General features: G+C 48.4%; 4 protein-coding genes across 4 annotated transcripts; 1 reads left to right on the top strand and 3 right to left on the bottom strand.

Moving 5' to 3' along the window:
* Positions 1 to 3,486: 3,486 nt before the first annotated feature.
* Positions 3,487 to 4,425, top strand: BGZ61DRAFT_286637 (uncharacterized protein; the record flags this gene model as incomplete). Its single annotated transcript, XM_046238522.1, has 2 exons — positions 3,487 to 3,714; positions 3,781 to 4,425. Coding segments are annotated over 2 exons (873 nt in total), but the record flags the coding sequence as incomplete, so codon positions are not given.
* A 3,281-nt stretch (positions 4,426 to 7,706) lies between these two features.
* Positions 7,707 to 8,616, bottom strand: BGZ61DRAFT_460628 (uncharacterized protein). Its single transcript, XM_046247048.1, has one exon. The coding sequence runs from the start codon at positions 8,426 to 8,428 to the stop codon at positions 7,808 to 7,810; it is 621 nt and encodes a 206-aa protein (XP_046098319.1). The 5' UTR covers positions 8,429 to 8,616; the 3' UTR covers positions 7,707 to 7,807.
* A 5,041-nt stretch (positions 8,617 to 13,657) lies between these two features.
* BGZ61DRAFT_483436 (uncharacterized protein) lies at positions 13,658 to 14,483 on the bottom strand (the record flags this gene model as incomplete). The annotated part of the gene is made up of 3 exons (XM_046249500.1): positions 13,658 to 14,207; positions 14,379 to 14,404; positions 14,436 to 14,483. The coding sequence occupies 3 exons, from the start codon at positions 14,481 to 14,483 to the stop codon at positions 13,658 to 13,660; spliced, it is 624 nt and encodes a 207-aa protein (XP_046098318.1).
* Positions 14,484 to 15,312: 829 nt separating this feature from the next.
* BGZ61DRAFT_498083 (uncharacterized protein) lies at positions 15,313 to 17,162 on the bottom strand (the record flags this gene model as incomplete). Its single annotated transcript, XM_046251239.1, has 5 exons — positions 15,313 to 15,832; positions 15,883 to 16,484; positions 16,571 to 16,866; positions 16,922 to 16,981; positions 17,036 to 17,162. The coding sequence occupies 5 exons, from the start codon at positions 17,160 to 17,162 to the stop codon at positions 15,313 to 15,315; spliced, it is 1,605 nt and encodes a 534-aa protein (XP_046098317.1).
* Positions 17,163 to 18,544: the final 1,382 nt, after the last annotated feature.

The raw sequence follows: 18,544 nt of genomic DNA, 5'->3' as shown, positions 1-18,544 counted from the left end.
ACCGCCTCCATACTTACCGTTTCCCTCTACCCTCCTGGCCCGGTCTGACCAGGCATTCGTCAAACATTGCGCTACGGCTGGATTCTTCCACTCCCTTCTATAAAGTGTGTTGAGTAGGGGATTTACGATCTTTGGGGATGTTGGTCATTTGATCAGATCCTTGCCGCAGCTAGGGCTAAGACTACTGCAGCTTCCTTCAACAGGAAAGGCTGTACCGCACAGGGACTAGTGGCCTAACCCATTGGGACCAAAAAGAGCTTTGGATGTGTAGATAGAAGCAGGCAGGAAACCATCCCTCTTGGAAGATCATCACTAGGATAGCTGTCTGGCTATACCCTCAGTCATGATCAGTCTTCAGCTCAATTTACAGTCTTTCTAGCCCATTTCTTCATGTCTTTTTTTTAGTGAACCGTTTGATCAAATGGTATTGGACCCAGCAGCCTTTGGACCTATTCATTTGATCTATCTTTCCCGCCTTTGGTCCCGACCCCTATCTGCCATAGCAGACACATCACTCCTTCAGTCATCACACAAGCTGCTTTTTGGGTGGGTTGTGTGTTTCTAGTGTCTCTTGTCCCCGCCCACCACTCAGTGTCACGCATGTCCACACATTCTCGACGAAATTCCGTTGCAATTATCGGCCTCCGAAGGGGCTTATGTTCTCGCTCTCGTTAACTTACCCGAAGGACAAGATTTAACAGCACTGTCGAAAAAGTACATCAAGCTGATTAGAGACATCCCGGAGCATGAACGATGGATTAGCACGATGATTTCAAGGGGGCATACCGTTCTCCTCATTGGCTCCGACATACCGCGTCTGATGATGAGACTTGAAGATCCTTTCGGCTATTGGGAAAGCTTTGGGGGTAAGGAGTTTAAGGACGAGAAACCTTTGCGGCTTTGGGTAGCCGTGAGGGTGTCTCGTGAAGCTCATCAGAAGAGACAACAACGCCTTGAGGATTCCAGATCTGCTTCATACTCGGTGCTGAAAGCCGGCACTACGACTCACGTCGAGGATCAAAAACCTCCGCAAGATGGACATGATCTTGACGGACAGTAACGTCATTTCGCCACCAGACAGTACGAACATACCTGAGCATAAGCTTAGGTCACCTCGATAGGCACGAAGTAGCGCGCCAAACAGGAGCCACATTCAGATTGTCTGGGCCCAATTTCCTCGGTTCGACGCTGAGGAACACGATATTACACCCCGGGTCCATCTGTATCCTCTGCAAATCAATGCCAGAGGCCTTGGCGATATAATGGGAGGACGGCACCGCTCAGCCATTGGCTACAATCGTTGTAGTCGGGTTGCGCCAGGGGCGCAAGCTGAGTTGTTCGGCTACAGAAAGGACAAAGAGCTACTACAATGCCTTATATATGCTTGAATATTGGGGAGCAATCTACCTCTCAGGAAGTTACCGGTGGTGAGGAGCGGTTACGCGCTGACGATTGGGCATTCATTCTCCACTTTCAGTGCATGGGGGAAGCTACCGGTCCTCAAATTCGTCCCGAGCTACACGGGATTCCTTGGCCTTCTGACTGACGAGTTGAGACTGGGGACGGTTTGATGATTGGTGGGCCTGATAAGAGAGTGGTATCTTGGAGGAGACTGGCTTTTATAGAAACTCTGAATATAAGCACACGGCAAGTGGACATTTTGTTTAGGATGTTCGGAAGCTAACATAAACACCTCATTCTGCTCATACCCAAGCGCTGAGTGGCCACTGAGGTAATAAAATTGCTGTGTAAAGGAGCCCGTCGGCTTGGTGCAACACCTTAGCGGTGACTCTTTCTCATTCACTTTCCGAACTTCATAATTTACAATGCCCTCGCTGATATTACATTCATTTGGCTCGGTCCGGTCATTTCATCAATCACACTAGTCCCCCCCTCGGGTTGCCCAACCCTAACACATCAAAGAGAGTGCGAGACTTTAGCTTAGCCTATCCTTTTCCCTCTCGTTCACGCCAGCAGCAGTCAAAGGAAAACAGTCGTCTTCATATACAGTTGTCAAAAGTCGATACGTTGAAGGCGTGTTTCGGTGCGTCTTCCTGCCTTTCCTTGGCCGAATCATCACCTGCCATGACTTCGGTCGGAACAATGATCACTAGGAGGGAAAAGTAACAGCATTAGGGCCGAAATCGGTCTGATAGGATGAGAAAGCACGGATCTTCCCCGCAACCATGCATGCGCCGCGGCTAACTAGCGATTTCTGATTGAGGCAAGACCGCCCGACCTGAGCGGGCCGTGAAATAGCCAAAGGCTTTGCATACGCCCTGAATTTACAGACTCGGATAACCAGCTGATTGCTGAAGTCGGTTCATTCAACACTCTCTCAATTTTCGGAGACTCATATCTTCTGGAGACGGTGCTCTTGACCGCTGGAAGTTGGTTTGTTTTGGTTTCAACAAACGCCGAAATCGATTTATGCGAACAGGTTCGGGCTCGATTGAACGCAGGGCTTCATTGTTCTCCTCAGTTGTAGACGCTGAAGGGCGGGTGGTAAAAAGCATCGCCAGCCAATGGCATAAAATCGACTTCATCTCAAACTGGAATGTCATTGGACCAATACTTAGAGGCCTTGAAAGGGCCTCTGAAAGTAGGAACCAACTTACAGATAGGCCGAATATAAGCATTACAACGAAACCCAGGCCTATTCACGGCCTTTATAGGATTTCGTCCTCTCTTCAGCGGGTTTCGGCGCGACATGGTGTGGCAAAGAGACACCGACACGCGAACTGGGTAGATGAGCATTCGATATGCTGTGTTTAGGGAAGTTCTTGTAGCGCCCGTACTGTTGTTTGGGCTAGCCACGGCGACTGGGGCTTCTCTACCGTAACGTCGGGAAAAAAACCTTCGGGGAGTCCAGATTGGGCATTGATTAGCGTTGCGTCAAAACTGGAAAGTTGTCTGCATGACGTCCGCGGCCCGTTTCCGTCAGGGTCTTTGCAAACATCACGTCTTGGCGGTATCTCAAGCAAACCTCGGAGGCCAGTACGGTCTGTATTAAGGTTCAGGGCATGCTAATGCAATTGTTTACATGAGCAGTTGCGATGATGAAGCGGCTAGAGGGTTCATCGAGCGGCAATTACTTCTGAATGGCTTATCTAAGGGTTCCTTTAATATTCCTAGGAGTATAATAAATAACAGATCATTTCTTTCTATTTACTATTGCGTAGTATTAAGGCCTATTTCTAGATATGCTAGAGCCGCAGCTATTCGTAATAGTAGCTAAAAATGAAGCTCCTTTCTTTTGATAATTACCTGGCTAATACTTGCCTTGCTTGATCTAATGTTCACAAAGACTAATTTCGGATGGACTCTTCATAGTCGATTTTTTAACGAATAGCCTTTTACTACTGGTAATCGTCCTAGTCTGGACGTCGCCCACTCCTTGGTTTTGACGATAGCCGAGGTATGAGAGGTATATTAAGATAAGGCAGTCCCCCCAACTTTCAAATCGCCATTCCACTTGCAACAGCCATGGCGCCTACCAAAGGAAAAGACAAGAAGGCCAAGCCAGCATCCTCAAAGGAGGCTGTCAAAAAGCCAACATCGAAGCATGAGATGCAACAACAGCTTGAAAGAAAACTGGCTTCACTCGAACGCGCAGCTGCAGTCTATGATAAGGCAAGCCCAGAAAAAAAGCGACAGATCGATGGCATGCGAAATGAGGTTAGTGCGTTGCGTGCTGTCGTCGACTCGATGGACGTAGATGACGATTCACCGACTCCTTCGGGGAAAGTTGAGGGCAAAGTTGAAGAACCCAATACTCAGCCAGCCACAGAAGGGTCAATGGAAAATGGGGGAGCCACTCCAGACAATAAAAGTATGGAAAGAACACATGGAAATGAGAGTGGCCTCTCCTTAAAGCGGTCTTCACCTGACAACGGCTCAACATCTCCTGGAAAGGACGATGATAGCTCGAAGACACCTGGAAATCCTGGCGGCGACGGTAATAACGAGCCCGGGCACGAGAAAGGGGCAGTAAATGAAGGAGGACAGCAACAGAAACCGGAGACAGGACGCGACGCGCCACGGCAGACTGTTGTGCAGTCCATTGAGAACGATGAACCGAATGGATCTTTGTTCCTCGAAGATGATGAAACATCGGAGTTTGAAGATCCGGAGTATGAAGATCCGGAGTATGGCAAGCCGTTGTTGACTATCCCGACTACAAGTGGTATAAGCGAAGAAGGTGTGAAGACAGTGGGGTGGTCCGGTAGGCATCTTCCCAAGTACATTAATATGTACGGAAAAAAATATTCGGCAACCTACCGGGTAGAAAATCGTGCATTCCCCCGTAGCTACGCAGAAGCTCGGCCCGAGAATGAGAACGTGGGGAGCGCGAAAAATAGATTCGGAGATACACTACCAGGTATCGGTAGAGTCCAACATCCGAATGCTGAAACGCCTAGGATCTGGGGAGTTGCCTGGCGGGGCCTGAATTCGGGCGACTTGGAGCACGACTTGGAACTCATCGATCCCGAATACAACGAGTCTTTCACCCATACCGTTACTTACGTTCTGGTGGGATGGATGATCGACGGAGAGGAGGAGAAGAAGTGGGAAACGCGAACTGCTTATCGAAATATAATAGGAAGCAGGTCCAAGGCCGATAGGAATATTTACAAGGCCGCGGTCGAGTCTCAACAGAGGTACATCGAGGCCAAGGAGGGCAGGCGAAGGGCGATCAGTAGGTCTCCCTCCGTCCCCCTTCTAGAAGGAGAGCTCGGTCTGGCAAGGGGCAAGACTCGATCGGCAAGGCGCACGAGCAAATCATCGCGGAGCAAGAGAGGATCGGCGCAAAGGGACAGAGGATCATCGCCAACTCGATTCTTACCGTCGCCAAGATCCACCGTGTCCCCCCAACGACAGACGCAGGGCGCGGGAAATCTCAGTGAAGTCAAAACGAGATTTCTCACAGACTGGCTTGAACTGCGAGACGCCGAAGACTTTTCAGAACTAAGTGCGGCCGACCAGCAACAATGTGTAGAGTCTTGGAGGATCCATAAAAAGTCGGTGGCAGCTGCTGCCTAAGAGAGAAGAAAAAGAAGAAAAGGAAAAAGAGATAGGTTTTCTGGTCTGCTTTCTACTTCGCTTTCACTTACGAAATTGCTCTGGGAGGTATATGCCCCTTTCTTCACTCGAACTCTCATTATGAAGACCGCCACATAAAGGTTCCTCTCATAGGATACTAGACGAAGAAAGCTGAAGGTTGCTGTGGATTTGATGCGTTGGTAGTTTGTACTTGTTTATGTTTCTGCTATCTAGATCACTAAATTGGGATAAGAAATTGATATTTATGTTTTTTAATTTACTTCTATCACGTGCGGGTTGTCGTCATGGGACCAGATGATTGCCTCGCTACCTAACGAGTCTATTTTGCTGATTGTGGATTAACCATTCTAAGTCCAGCGCCTTCCAACGCCGTTCATAGCACGAATGGGTACTGTGCGTCAGGAATGCGCGGTTCGATACACCGGGGTTCCAAAAGTCCTGCAACAGCCCCACTTACACCACCACCCTGACCGGAACACATAGAATAAAGATACCAATTCCACAGGCTACAGACTAGCTACAATAAAAGTAACTACATTTTTGGATTCCTCAGAGGCGTGGCTTTAATATTTTGTATACCAACCCCTAGCCTTGCGGCAGGCCTCGATCCTCCGCGGCATTGACTCTAGCAGGCCCCGAATGAAGTCCTGAGGGATAGCTTCCCACGCCGCTTCCAAGCACGCTTTAAATTTTGCGGTATCAGCTGCGTTTTTCTTCAATTTGGAGACCCAAGGGAACATTCTATAGAGATCTCTCTTTAGTCTGGCCCAAACATGCTCAATGGGGTTCAAATCGGGGCTGTGAGGAGGCCAGTCAATAAGAGAGATTCCGTGCTCAAGCAGGAAGCTCATCGAGACCTTTGATGTATGGATTCCGGCATTATCCTGCTAGAAATGCCGGGTGCCATTATAATCAGGAAGAAGCCCAGAAGTCAGAGCTTCAATATAGCTATTAGATGAGTAGCCACCGCGCTTAGAGGCTGTGTCTCGGGTCATAATAACCAGCTTGCTTCGGCTCTCCTTGCAAATTGCACCCCACACCATTATCGTCACATCTCCCTTGCTATGAGCTGTTTTATTGACGAATTTTGGGTCATAGATCTCATGAGTGAACCTCCAGACCCAGGTGCCCGGATTGGCGCTGCCATTTTGAGCAGAGCACTCATCAGAGAAGATAACCTAGGGTGTGTGAGTAACGCGTACAGTGGCAGACGAGGGTATCTCAAACACTTAGTCATACCTCACCCAATTCTTCTTCTCTTTTCGCCCAGTCGCGCGTAAATTGAAGCCGCTGAGCTGCATCTTCCTTTCGTAAAAAGATCCTCTTATTAGCTTGCCATTTGCGCAAGTTGACCTCATTTAAAGTCCGGCGGACAGTCGTAGCGCTCACCCCAAGACTCAGGTCATCCACCAAGTCTTTCCTTGAGACGCTTTCATCCTGTCGTACAGCGTGAATAATAGCCCTTTTCGCCCGAGGCGTCAGACTTGGGGGACGCCCGGACCGAGGGCTAGGATCGATTGATGCCGTTGTCTCAAGCCGTTGAAGCAGACGGCTGATTGTGGCTGTCGTAACCCCAAAACGCGTCGCGACCACACTCCTTTTCTCTCCAGCTTGTACGGCCGCAATAATAGCCGCACGAAGCTCGGGACTGGTTTGTTGTCTTCCCTGACGATTTCCAGATATTATGGTCCCAAAAGACCGTAAATTGGACGTCATAATAAAAAGTTGTGGATGATTGAAGATGAAGGTGGCAGGAAACGCGGTTCCGATCGTCGACGCGAGTCGCCTGGCGTTGCAGGACTTTTGGAACCCCACTGGCTCCAGGTGAACGGGAACACGGACGTGATTTGGCGGCGTTGTGGCGCTAAGCCGCTGAATCAGCCACCAAAAGGCCGCCGTGGATATCCTATTGATATTACCATACTTCTGTTATTCCGCTTTTCCGACCCTCCTGATAATGGTTGGGAGTACGGGCAAACATGCCATTCTCTGGGTATTGTGTTGGATGATGACCCTGTATGACGAAACCTCGGATAGATTGATATCCTGACCTTAGTCAGAAGGGGGTATGAAAACCCCTCTTCCGGCCGATCCGGATGACCGGCCGAAGTAATCATCAACATAATCATCATCACTGTATTAATCCCTATCTATCTGATCGAATTGACCGTAACGGATCCATCAATAACCCCTATTCCGACCGGTCCGGATGACGAGCACAAGCAATCATCAACATCATCATCACTGATTTGAACACTATCCATTTGATCAATTTTACCGTAACGGATCCATCAGTAACCAATAAAACCCAGTAGAGCAACGCCCCAACTCTTTATGTAAGCCAAGTACGACATAGTACGTTAGTTGGAAACTCAAACCCTGTGTGCAAACTCTACTCTTCCCCTAATGGCTCTGGACTATTGCTGCCACTGTGTTGTTAATAAACTACGTATCCCAGGAGCAAAATGCCTGCACGACTTACTCAGCTCCACGACAAGACTCGCAGGGACAAAGAGGAAACAAAGTTAACATATAAGGAGAGCATACGAGTTTGGGCAAACGGAACGCTGAACGTGTTGGTGAGTATGAGAGGACCAAACACATAATCACGTAGTTCTGAATCAGGGCTCTGTAAATAGCGGCATTAATATCAAATTGAGACTTAAATACTGTTCCCACTGACTTATATACTCTGTGTCTCGACTAGTTTACATCATGCCGGCCTTGTGTGCTTGGAAGCTCCCTAGATAGTGCTCTCCGCCTGAGTAATAAAGTCGTAGTCATCCTTCGGCCTGAATTGCCAAATATGGTTTCTACCGTCAATTTCATAGAAAATGAAGAGATAGCCACCTTTGAAAAACCAAGAGATGACGTCTACATTCTCAGTTCCGTACGTGACTGCACGTAAGCGGCTCCTTGTCTGCCCCTCGTCCCCGGGAGCAGCCTCCTTCTTGCGGCAAAGTCTAGTAAAGTCGGCAAAGGGGGATTGTACGTCGCCATTGACATAATACGTGCTGACGTTCAGGATAATGCCCGAGTGTTTCAACAGAATATCCCGTCCCATTTCATTCTGCCAGTCATGAGTCCTCAACTCCTTGAAGAATTTTTCCCTGAGTGGAGGATGGTCATTTTGGTCTGCATCGCCGTCCTTTGTCTGAGCTGATTCGATAACTAGGACCAGATAGACTTGACTTGCGTTTGAAGTCTGGCTTTGGTCGTGGAGCTTATCAAAGTCGGAGCTCAAAAGATGGAGCCGATAACCCAACTTTGTCATTTCTTTGAGCCATGTCGAGTTGTCTCCTAGAATCATTTTCCAGGCGGCGCCTTCACCAGAAGCCGACGGTGCAATGGTAGATTCTGGCATTTTGAGATGTAGTGTAGGAAGTGAAGTTGGTTGACTGATATCCGGAGCTAGTATGGACGAGGTCGGATTTTTATATCAGCAGATGATGTAGGCCAACAGACTAGTATGTCTTGGTAAAGTTTGGACTGCGCCTACAAAAGGCCATTTCTGGATAAGTAAAGGTAAAAAGGTCATTTTGAGCCGCGCCGAGGCGGGTTATGCCGTCCCAAGCTTTCGAGGACAATGGAGGGTTTGAGATCCACTGTGTGTTAGGTGGGAATGGATACGCCCTAGAATGGCTGTCTCGCGCTCCAATTACATCCATCTATTTCTCGCTAAAATTGGGCTAAGCAAATTTGATCTCAATTCGCACCTCGACCAGAGAAAGTTGATCTCACGACGACAATCTGTTACACCGCCAGGGCCAGCATGTTCCTTTAAACGGCGAAACAACCACACAAGCCATGATGCGGTTTTGTCTACCATTGTTTCCAAATGCCAGGATTTTATGAAAAGCCATCAAAATTGATATGCGGCACACGAGTTACTAGGCTGTCCATCACCATTTATCAAGCTTCTTGGACGTAGATATGAACGCTGAGCTAACGACAAAGAGGAGTGGGTGGGTGAGCTGCATAGTTTTCTCTCACAGTAAATCTTTTAAAAGGTGTTGCAAACACGATCTGGTGATATGCATCGTGACTGGGCTCGGAACAATATCTTCTCAGGTTTACCTCCTTCAGCGTCGTCAACCGACGCCGAAGTATCTCGCCCGTCGTAGTAAATGCCAGTTTGTTGGAACAAAGGCCGGAATTGGACTGCAAGTCTGGCCGGAATACTTTCATTTGTGGACCTTCGGAGCCTATATGAATCCATCTTAGGTAGCTCCATATGAACTTGGAGGGCGTCTATTGAATAGGAAACCTGCTCATAGACCTACCCTTGGTTAATATGAAGGCTCTGCTTCTTCCCTTTTTATTTTCTTATGTCAATGCGCTTAAAGAGGCGTGCATTTTTGAATATGGGCAATGGGAGCCCGAACCGGGCCAATGCTTTGCGTTGGTGTTGAGGGAGCTAGGTGTCAACCGTCAGCAAGTCCAGGACCTCAATCCGGGTATAGACATCGACGATATCTTTCCCTCCATACCCTACAATGTGCCATACAATGTTCCTAGGTACTCCGCCGTGTGGATTAATGGTTGTCCGCCCATGCTGCAGCTTTCGGACGGCGCAGACTACCCCAACAGCCTAGTGTGCGGTAATGAAGAGAGTACGACCAGTCAGCCTCTCTCGTCGACTGCGAAAGCAAATGCAACACCCTCATCGCCTTATGCAAGTGACGACGAGTCGACTATAAAAGAGGCTACTACCACTTCGGTATCAAGGAGGCCGGCACTGCCACTGTCGTCCCTAAGCACTGTACAATCGCAACATGAAGGGGATAAGAAGAACATCCCATCAGACACGTCATCAAGCCAAGAATCGACCACGTCGTCTACTACGCCCCCAACCGGAGAAATAAGCACACACTTAGACTTTCCTTCAAGCAAAAATACCATTCAATCATCCCGTACTGGTTCAAAGGCGTCCTCTAGCGAAGAAACGGATAGCACGTTAAGAACGCTGTCAGCAGTTGGGACCGCGACAGTGTCAGGAGCTCTTTTAAGTACAGACAGTAGCGAACCTTGCGCTACACTACCAACCACGGGAACTACCACGTCGTCAGTCACGCTGCCGGCAGAACATTACTCACGAAAGCTGACTTCTTCAAGCAAGGATACGACACAAGAAACCTCGGCATTATCCAACAACACATCGACCAAAAAAATAGACACGTCTCTCGCTACGTCAACAGCTGAGAAATCAGCAACTGCGTCCCCCGACACGCTGTCAAGCGCGGCAACAAGCACACCGACCGACACACAGAAAACTAAGGCGGTCGAGGATTCGACAAGAACAGCCATTCCGTCGGTCACTGGATTGAGTACATCATCAACAAACAATAATGAAAGGGAATCGTCGGTAGGATCCGCGAAAACTACTTTATCCGGGGAACTAAGTAAGTCTCCGGCCACGGCATCGTCTCACAAGGTTAAAGAGACGACTGAGACCTCTGACGCGCAATCTACTGCTGTGCCGACCGAAAAAAAAAATTCAAAGACGACCACGACGATCGTGTCATCAGCAATCGAGACAGAAACATCGTCAGCCACGACACCAAGTGAGAGCGATGAAGAGACCACTACGGGAACAACCAGCTCCGATGAAACATCAGTCGCCGAGACCTCTTCATCATCTATCATATCATCTTCCCACTATTCGAAGAATCGAAAGACAACGCTACATAGAACAAAGTCAGCTCTTCGTGAGAAGGCGACGGCAACAACAGCGGACCTTAGTCAGACGAACTTACCCGCACCGATATGTGGAGATGAAGATGAACTCCCAGGGTATGGAGATATCGTGGGGTGGAGCGTTCAAACAAGCGCAGAACTATGGTGCAACGATGAGTCGTATCAAAGATCGGTAAGTCCGGAGGATAAGTGCTCTCTTGGTGTAGAATGGCTCGGTGGTATAGGCTACGAGTATTCTATCTGTTGGGCAGAGGGATGTGTAGGCGGGGCACAAGACCGGAAAAAGCCACTTGGAGATGATGGCCCATCATGCAAGGATATTATGTTCCGAAACTGGGAGTCATGTAAGTTTTGACAACAGTCGTGACTTTCCTTGATATTTACATATTCACAGGTACTGGTAATGGAGGAGTTGGTGGAGTAACACAGGCGGGCTGCTTGTTGTTCAAGTTTCGAGGTGGGGTAGGGAAGTCACAGGGGTATAAACAGGGGGAAAGATATAGAGAGGGGGAGAAATCTAAACGGGGGTATAAACGGGTTCCATTCTAGAGAACTGCCACACTGTTGTGCGATGTAGAAGTTGGAATCATTTTCGATCGAGCAGATTACTTACTGAACTTGAGTCTGTCAGCTCACAGTCGTGATCGGATTCCTCAGTCGGTAGTTCACCGGGGTTGAGCACGAACGTTCACAATAATTTGCACGTCAGTGATTGGTTCCACGGGCAGCTATCTTTCAACACCACATCACAGCGTGGCTGATGTTGCTTCAGGTCGTGGTGAAAGGTACCTGAGCCTCAGTTGGCATGCCAGGCACGGCTTGTAGCTGCGTCACGCCGCCATGAGTTGAGCCTACTTTGGTGTTAGCTATGGAATTTCTGGGCATTTGGATTCAACCTTTTGTTATGATTAATATAATGTCCTTTGGAGGTTCAATACAAGATCTAGCCCGCTGAGCCTACTTCTGCCTTGTACCTTCAGAAACTCCAACGTGCGGTGGGAGTGTGGTGTATTGCACATCTGCGAGGCTTGACGTTCTAATCGAAGTTTTGCCATTTCGATGATAAGTGGCAAATGGCGCTGCTTCTGTCCAGATATTGTGGGTCTAGTGTAGCCGCTCGAATCGTATCGATAACACCACTGTGAGACTTGGCTGAGCAACTTCCCCGCCTTTTGACCTTGGGATCAGTTCCATCCCTCCTCTACATACGATCGATATTATAGATCTGAACGACCCCATCCGCCAAATCCGTAACACTGAACGGGAGTCGATTCGCGTTTCCCTGTTATCCATCGATAGACTCTCTTCATTCATTCCTTATTTGCCAAAGTCTACAGGGGACGATATGCGGGTCGTTCACCAGCGGAGCCAAGATATCCTTAACGACTACGAAACAACGAAAAAATCTGGTCTTGTTCGACTGTTGAAATGTTATCAAAGGACTTTGAAGATGGCGTAAGTCAGATGGCTTTTATTCGAACTCAACATCCAGAGGTAGAGCTTCGTGGCCGAGGAGCACCAAATTAATGAACTCAAATCGGAGCTGCGGGCCATATAGGAGTTGACCTCAATTCCTCCCCATCACCAAACGGAAGGGATTCCAACGTCCCTTTCCATCTGCGATCGAAGCCTTCGCTATCTTCCTTACAAACCCATACTGGAACAGCTTCAAAATATCAGAAATTTCGGCCTATCCTCTCTGTGAATGAGGTTATCCGCGCATAAAAATGCCTTCTCAAACGACTAGATTATCCAATCACCGCGTATTGTCGCTACAGGCTCCATAGGGTCTCCGAGATCTTTGAGTCGGTTTCAACGAAGAATATTCCAGCGGATTGCCGGACGCTGTTGGTTATGTACGTTGCCATCTGCTTCGCTTTTACGAAGGAACTCGAACGAGAAGCGGAGAATCATGCAAATTTTAACTCGTGGTGGATTAATCTTCACTACCCGCACTTGCTGAATTTATATGGACGAGCTCTTTTGGTGTGTGGCAGAATGATTGAGGATTCAAACGGTGACATTCAGTTTTCACTTGATTACTTTGCTAAGCAAGTCGCGTTCGATTTTGGGATGAACGAAACAAGTCTTCGCTCACGAAAGCCGTAAGACCATGCTTCTGGCGGTTGTTACTCCGATTAAAACAGTGTCATGTGCACGGTTACTGGGATTTTTGCTCTTTGATGGTGTTGGATCCGTTACGGTCAATTTGATCAAATGGATAGTGTTCAAAGCAGTGATGATGATGTTGATGATTGCTTGTGCCGGTCATCCGACCGGCCCGGAAGAGGGGTTATCAGACCCCCCTTCTGACTAAGGTCAGGATATCAATCTATCAGAGGTTTCGTAATACAGGGTCATCTTCCAACAGATGGCTTAATGTATTCATTCTCCGGGCTCCGGAAAAGCAATGAGAGTGTTCTTAGCTACAAAGAGGCCCGGTGATGAAACTTCTAACACCAAGGTACAGACACTGAGCTGGCAAGTCAACGTATCAGCAAGGCCAGCGCGAATGTATCTCTCTGCCAGATCATCAATGGATGAAAGTGATTAGGTTCATTCAGAAGGAAATAGGGCTGTCACTGAATTATCCGCGCGTGTTCTTGTTTTACGTAGGGTAATATCATTAGAAGGTCGCTTTCAATGTCAAAAGAGGTCAGCCCAGGACACAAGACAATCGTGGCCGCTGGTCGGCACTTTTGCAAAAGGTGAGATGCCATAATCACTTATAAGAGCGAAGATCATAAAGCCAAGGCCGCAGTCAGTCGTTGTACCCCTTACCTTACTTAGTTCTTATTCATATGTACGAGACAACCAGTTCTACTTTTCCATATCGTACTGATTAATAAGAGGCCAGGGATAGCCCAAGCCCCTAGGCATTCATGAGCACTGCGACTTACGCGGCTATCTTTTTGCCTGTGCCATATTGAATATTCTCAACTTTATTGTTAAGAGGAGCTTCAATACCAAGGGGACTGGGGCAGGATGGCTGGTTACTGATGGCAAGGTCCAGGTGGCATTCTTCATCCACACCTAATTTACACACTTGGTCCTGAATATTATATAACACATGGTTCTGCGCAACCCAGCTCGTGGGCTGGGCAATGCAAGATGCGACATAATTCATGCTATTGGCGGCTGAAAGGGGAAGCTTGCCCTCATGGAGCAAATGCTGGCATTCCGAGGCGTGGACAACATCGTAGTTCATGCCGATGCCACCACCCATATGGGGCTCCTCGACGGCAGATTTACCGAAGGCAAGGTAGTTCCAGGCATCGTAGGATATGTCATAGGCTCCCCCGGAAGTGTCGATGCGGAGAAGATGAACCGAGCGGCCCTCGTTGTAGACCCTAACGCAAATGTCGTCACAGCCAACAGAGCCTGGCCAGTACGCGACACGGTTGTTATCGATTTTGCAACCCAAGGACCCCGATGGAGCTGGAGTACTGTTCGTGAGGTGTGATATTTACGATACTGCGAGAATGGCCAGCGACCACGCAACCTGCGAAAGCCAAAATAGTGATAGCGATGGCGGTCAATAATGATCCGAGTCGTTGAAACAGTATGCTTTTTCTAATCGGAACAATAGGTATCGGATTCATGGCAGAGCAACGTACACATGTGGTCCAGATATCGGGAAAGGCTAGTTTTCATTCAGTTTCTTCACTACTTACATACGACGCGGGACGTGTCAAGAACATGTGTTCAAGGGTGCCCACCATGGTTCGTAAAGAGTCTTTCTTATTCGGCCCCGGTTTGAAACAAAAAAGGCCGAAACGGGAGGCTGTTACCCGATCCTGCTAATCTGTCCCATACCTACGGCATGAATGAGACCCATTGTGGAGGACCGTTGAGACATGATACGGTACCATCTTAGCTAGTCGGCAACCCTTGCTTTGACACTAGCCGGGAGTGGAAATAAGGGTTGCTACGACACCGACGCTGTACATAGTTCCCCAATACATGAGAGACAAAGTTGAATCTCGTATTCGAAGCAGTCTGTATACGAATTTTAACTAATATCTGAAAAAAAAAAAACGAATGATTTTCTCCTGATGGGGTCCTCTTAGGGATGATTAGAAACACACGATGGTTTCCAGACGCGGCATTCATTAATGGCTGACACGAACGCCTTCCATAACCACTGCGATAGAATAATTGAAATATCGAATTACGATGTAGACGTAGTCTAAAATATTGCATCCTTTGTGAGCCAAGTTTAGCATACTTCCGCCCCAGTCCCCATTCTGTGCCGCTAAAGCGACACGCATTACTCCTTGTTGGACCTGAGAAAGACACAGATATACCATTGAATACGGTACCAAAAAAAAAGACGAAAGGGCCGGTCGCATCTGTAGGTGGTTTTCCAATCATCGACGTGACCCCTTGGTCAATCATGATGTCTCACGCAATCACCAAATACAAATTCCCATCTTATACCATCCCGCGCCAAAGCTCAGCAATTATAAGCCCAAGGTACTGTGCCATCGGTATCCCGTGTAAGAACAGTACTCGTCTGAGTGTGCGAGCCGCCACAACACATAGGCCAACTTAGAGTTTGGGTTGGATGTCTCGAGCATGATCGCTCGGATGCTTGAACGACTGCATCTTATCGACGAAACTGGCCCATGACTGGTCCGACATGATAGGTGCAGTAGTGTAGGCATCCGCTTCATAGTTTTGCAGCGACTGCAACATGTCGGCCAACACATCATCGTATGCCTCAACTGCGGCGTCCCCGATCGCTTGGAGCACATGGCCGTCGGATGAACAATGTCTGAAGTCCGTACCGACGCACATGTGTTCGTATAGACGGAGGACTTTTGGACAGGCCCCTGATTCTCTTGCTGCCTCGTAAGCCATGCGGTGGCCGATTGCCTCAGCTATAGGGCGACAGCAAGGAAGAATATGCTGATTGAATGCCTGGCCTCTGTGTTCACCATATCCACCAATATCCTTGAGTTTGGACCTGGCAGCTTCCATCATTTGCCGTTCACGGCGAGCCAAAACTGTCGTCGGATCTTGTGGCGCCGGAAGGCGTATTTCCCTCCAAGAAGTTCTGATACCAGTCCTATCAAAACGGTTAGTTTCAGTCACCGACGTAGGTGAAGTTGAAGATACGCACGTATACACAGGACCAAGGTGTCCCCTTCAGCAATGGCATTACCCTGAAACGTCAATGCTAACTCGCTAATCTGGTTGTACGCAAAAAGGCCTTGCCAACCACATCGCTCCGTAAGCTCATTCAAAATGCGTGAAGCTCGAACAACGGTTGATTTGAAAATGGTGGCAAGGGCATGCCGCGTGAGCGGGCCATGGTCGGCATTCATGAATGCCTTTACGGTCCAATGGGCGTATAGTTCAAGGATCTTACCCTGCACCCATCCCTCGATGATTGGACGCTTCTGGGTGCTGAAGCTCATGATTGGTACGCGTGTATGCCCGTCAGGAGCGGTAATTGTTCGTCGTTGGCTGTAAGTACCAGCGATGTGCGTCCCAACCTTGATGGCAGAAACGCCCATGATCGAAAGTGACAACGTCCCTATTGAAACCCGCCAGATCTGGCGGAGAAAATCGGCACGTTCATCTTTCGACTTGGAAATGGAACCGAGGAGGGCATTTCGAGGTAAGCGAACATGCTCGAAAGTTGTGATTGAATGATCTAAGGGCTTAGTTCCGGGCCTCGTAGGCAAGATTCGTGATGTGATCCCCGGTTTCATGTTCTCGGAGCTGCTCAAAGGAACGAGGAAAGGTTTCACCCCGTGACAATTCCCGCCCACCATTAGGCGAGCAAAGACGATTGCCACACGTGGCATTCCACATAGGGCGTAGTCGGAGGCATCGCCTTTGCCGCCGCGGTGTTGGGGGTGTGGAGATCGAAGGAGCCATCTGGCTGTAGTGTCGCCCTGGTCTCCAGATTACGTGCGTCCAAGCCGTGGCCAACCTCTGTGAGCATGAATTGGCCGCAGATGTCGAAATTCAATAACTTCTCAACAAGATCTTGAAGGTCAGGGCGGTCTCTGACGAAAGAACTAAGCGTCCCGATGCAGAGGTTCACATGGATGGTCGCGATGATAAATGCCGCCATGTCACGGGCGGCAATCACTTGATACTGTTAGCATGCTGTCTCGCCTTTCCGGACGGACACTTTCAAACTTACAGTCAAAATGAAAGTTCCAAAACTTTTGGCTCAAGTGTTGGATATCGTCAAGTGACAAGGCTTCGGAGGATTTGATCAGTCAACATGATCCATGTGTATAATCTCATTACTCACCAGCATGGCGGCACATTGATTGTGCTCGTTCATAATGCAGGGCGACAACTTCCTGTGATGCAGGCTCTTCGACATCCTTGTCGACATGCCAGACATCTTGCTTGAGTATCGCTCGCGAATGAGACATGACAAGGCGACGTATAACTGCGTGGCGACAAAGGATACCCGGGGATTGGATCTGGTCTGAACAAAGGTATGGGTTGAATGAACAGTAAAGAGCTAAGTATTAAAAAGAAACTCTGATCAGTATGATGTTCGACGAACAAGTAGATATCATGAATGCGGTTGAAAGATTTTCAATTTTTCAGGCTAATGAAGCTATTTCGACTTGTCGAAACTTGCCCCTGTTCCTGGGGGCGTCCGAAAGCAAACGTTCACTGCCACTACCACGCCTGCTCCCATTTGAAGCCAAAGTTAGCCTTGTACGTATCTTTCTCAGAAACTCTCAAATTAGCTTCAGTGTCTCGTATCATGTAGCGACGGCTTACGTTTAAGGGTCGAGATTGAACTATGGACAGACTGGCGAAACCAAAGTATTGTCCATTTTCTTGGCGCAAGTGAGTTTCAGGACCCCCGACCTTCATAATCTACAAGGCCATCTGGACCGCTCGTTCAGGATTATGACAAATTGACTCGGATATCTTAGCTTATCTGCTTGGCAAGTCTGAAGGTGGAAGAGCATTTATGTCTCATCTTCTGATGCACCGGCTATGTGTCTTGGGTGGGATGTATATCTTCATGTAGGCCCTCTACCTTGGCAGGAGATATTAGCTAGTCACTACATACTCTATTCTTCGCTAGTGGTGCTCCGGGTTGTTGCCAGAAAATTAAGAATCTAACGAGTAGACGTCAGAGTCAAGGCTGCCACGAATGGACTCTCCTTAACCCACAATGGCCCTTTCTGTCACATACTTGTACTTTAGACAACCTGCCACGGCCCAGCCACCCTACGTGCTGCATTGACTATTGATGCTTTTAAAGACTTGTAACACGAAGGGGCGCCCATCATCATCTGGGAACCTTCTTTGCAGTCCGACATCCAGGTGATGATCAGATACTGAAGACCAAGCCTTCCATCGTCACTGACGGCTGCATCAGCGTATGTTTCACCGGCAAATGTCTCGTGAGGACTCAGGCTCTGGTGATCAATGTGATCACTTCCATAGAACCGCAGAGCCAAAAGGTCCCGGTCTTTCTCGCTAATTGAGAATTGCTTCATTCTATCAGCCTTCTGGAAACAGGTGGGAGCTGGAATGCTTGACCACGTCGTTGATTTCTTGGTCTCTGCACTGGTAAAACGTGGGACTGTCAGAGAACTCGCTTTCAGATAAAGACACCAAAGTCAACTGATAGTACGGTATCTAGAAAATATATAAACGTTAGAGTTCTAAGTTGCAATCCTGTCTCGACTGCAAGGAAAGGGGAAGCGCAAACTACCTGTTATGACTCGGTACCATCATTTGATTTGTCGTTTCCAGCGATAAGAGAAGAGGCGATTGCGGTTTAAAA

Source organism: Ilyonectria robusta (assembly GCF_021365365.1).
Source record: "Ilyonectria robusta strain PMI_751 chromosome Unknown BGZ61scaffold_25, whole genome shotgun sequence".
NCBI lineage: Eukaryota > Fungi > Ascomycota > Sordariomycetes > Hypocreales > Nectriaceae > Ilyonectria > Ilyonectria robusta.
This window is presented reverse-complemented; position numbering and strand designations above follow the sequence as displayed.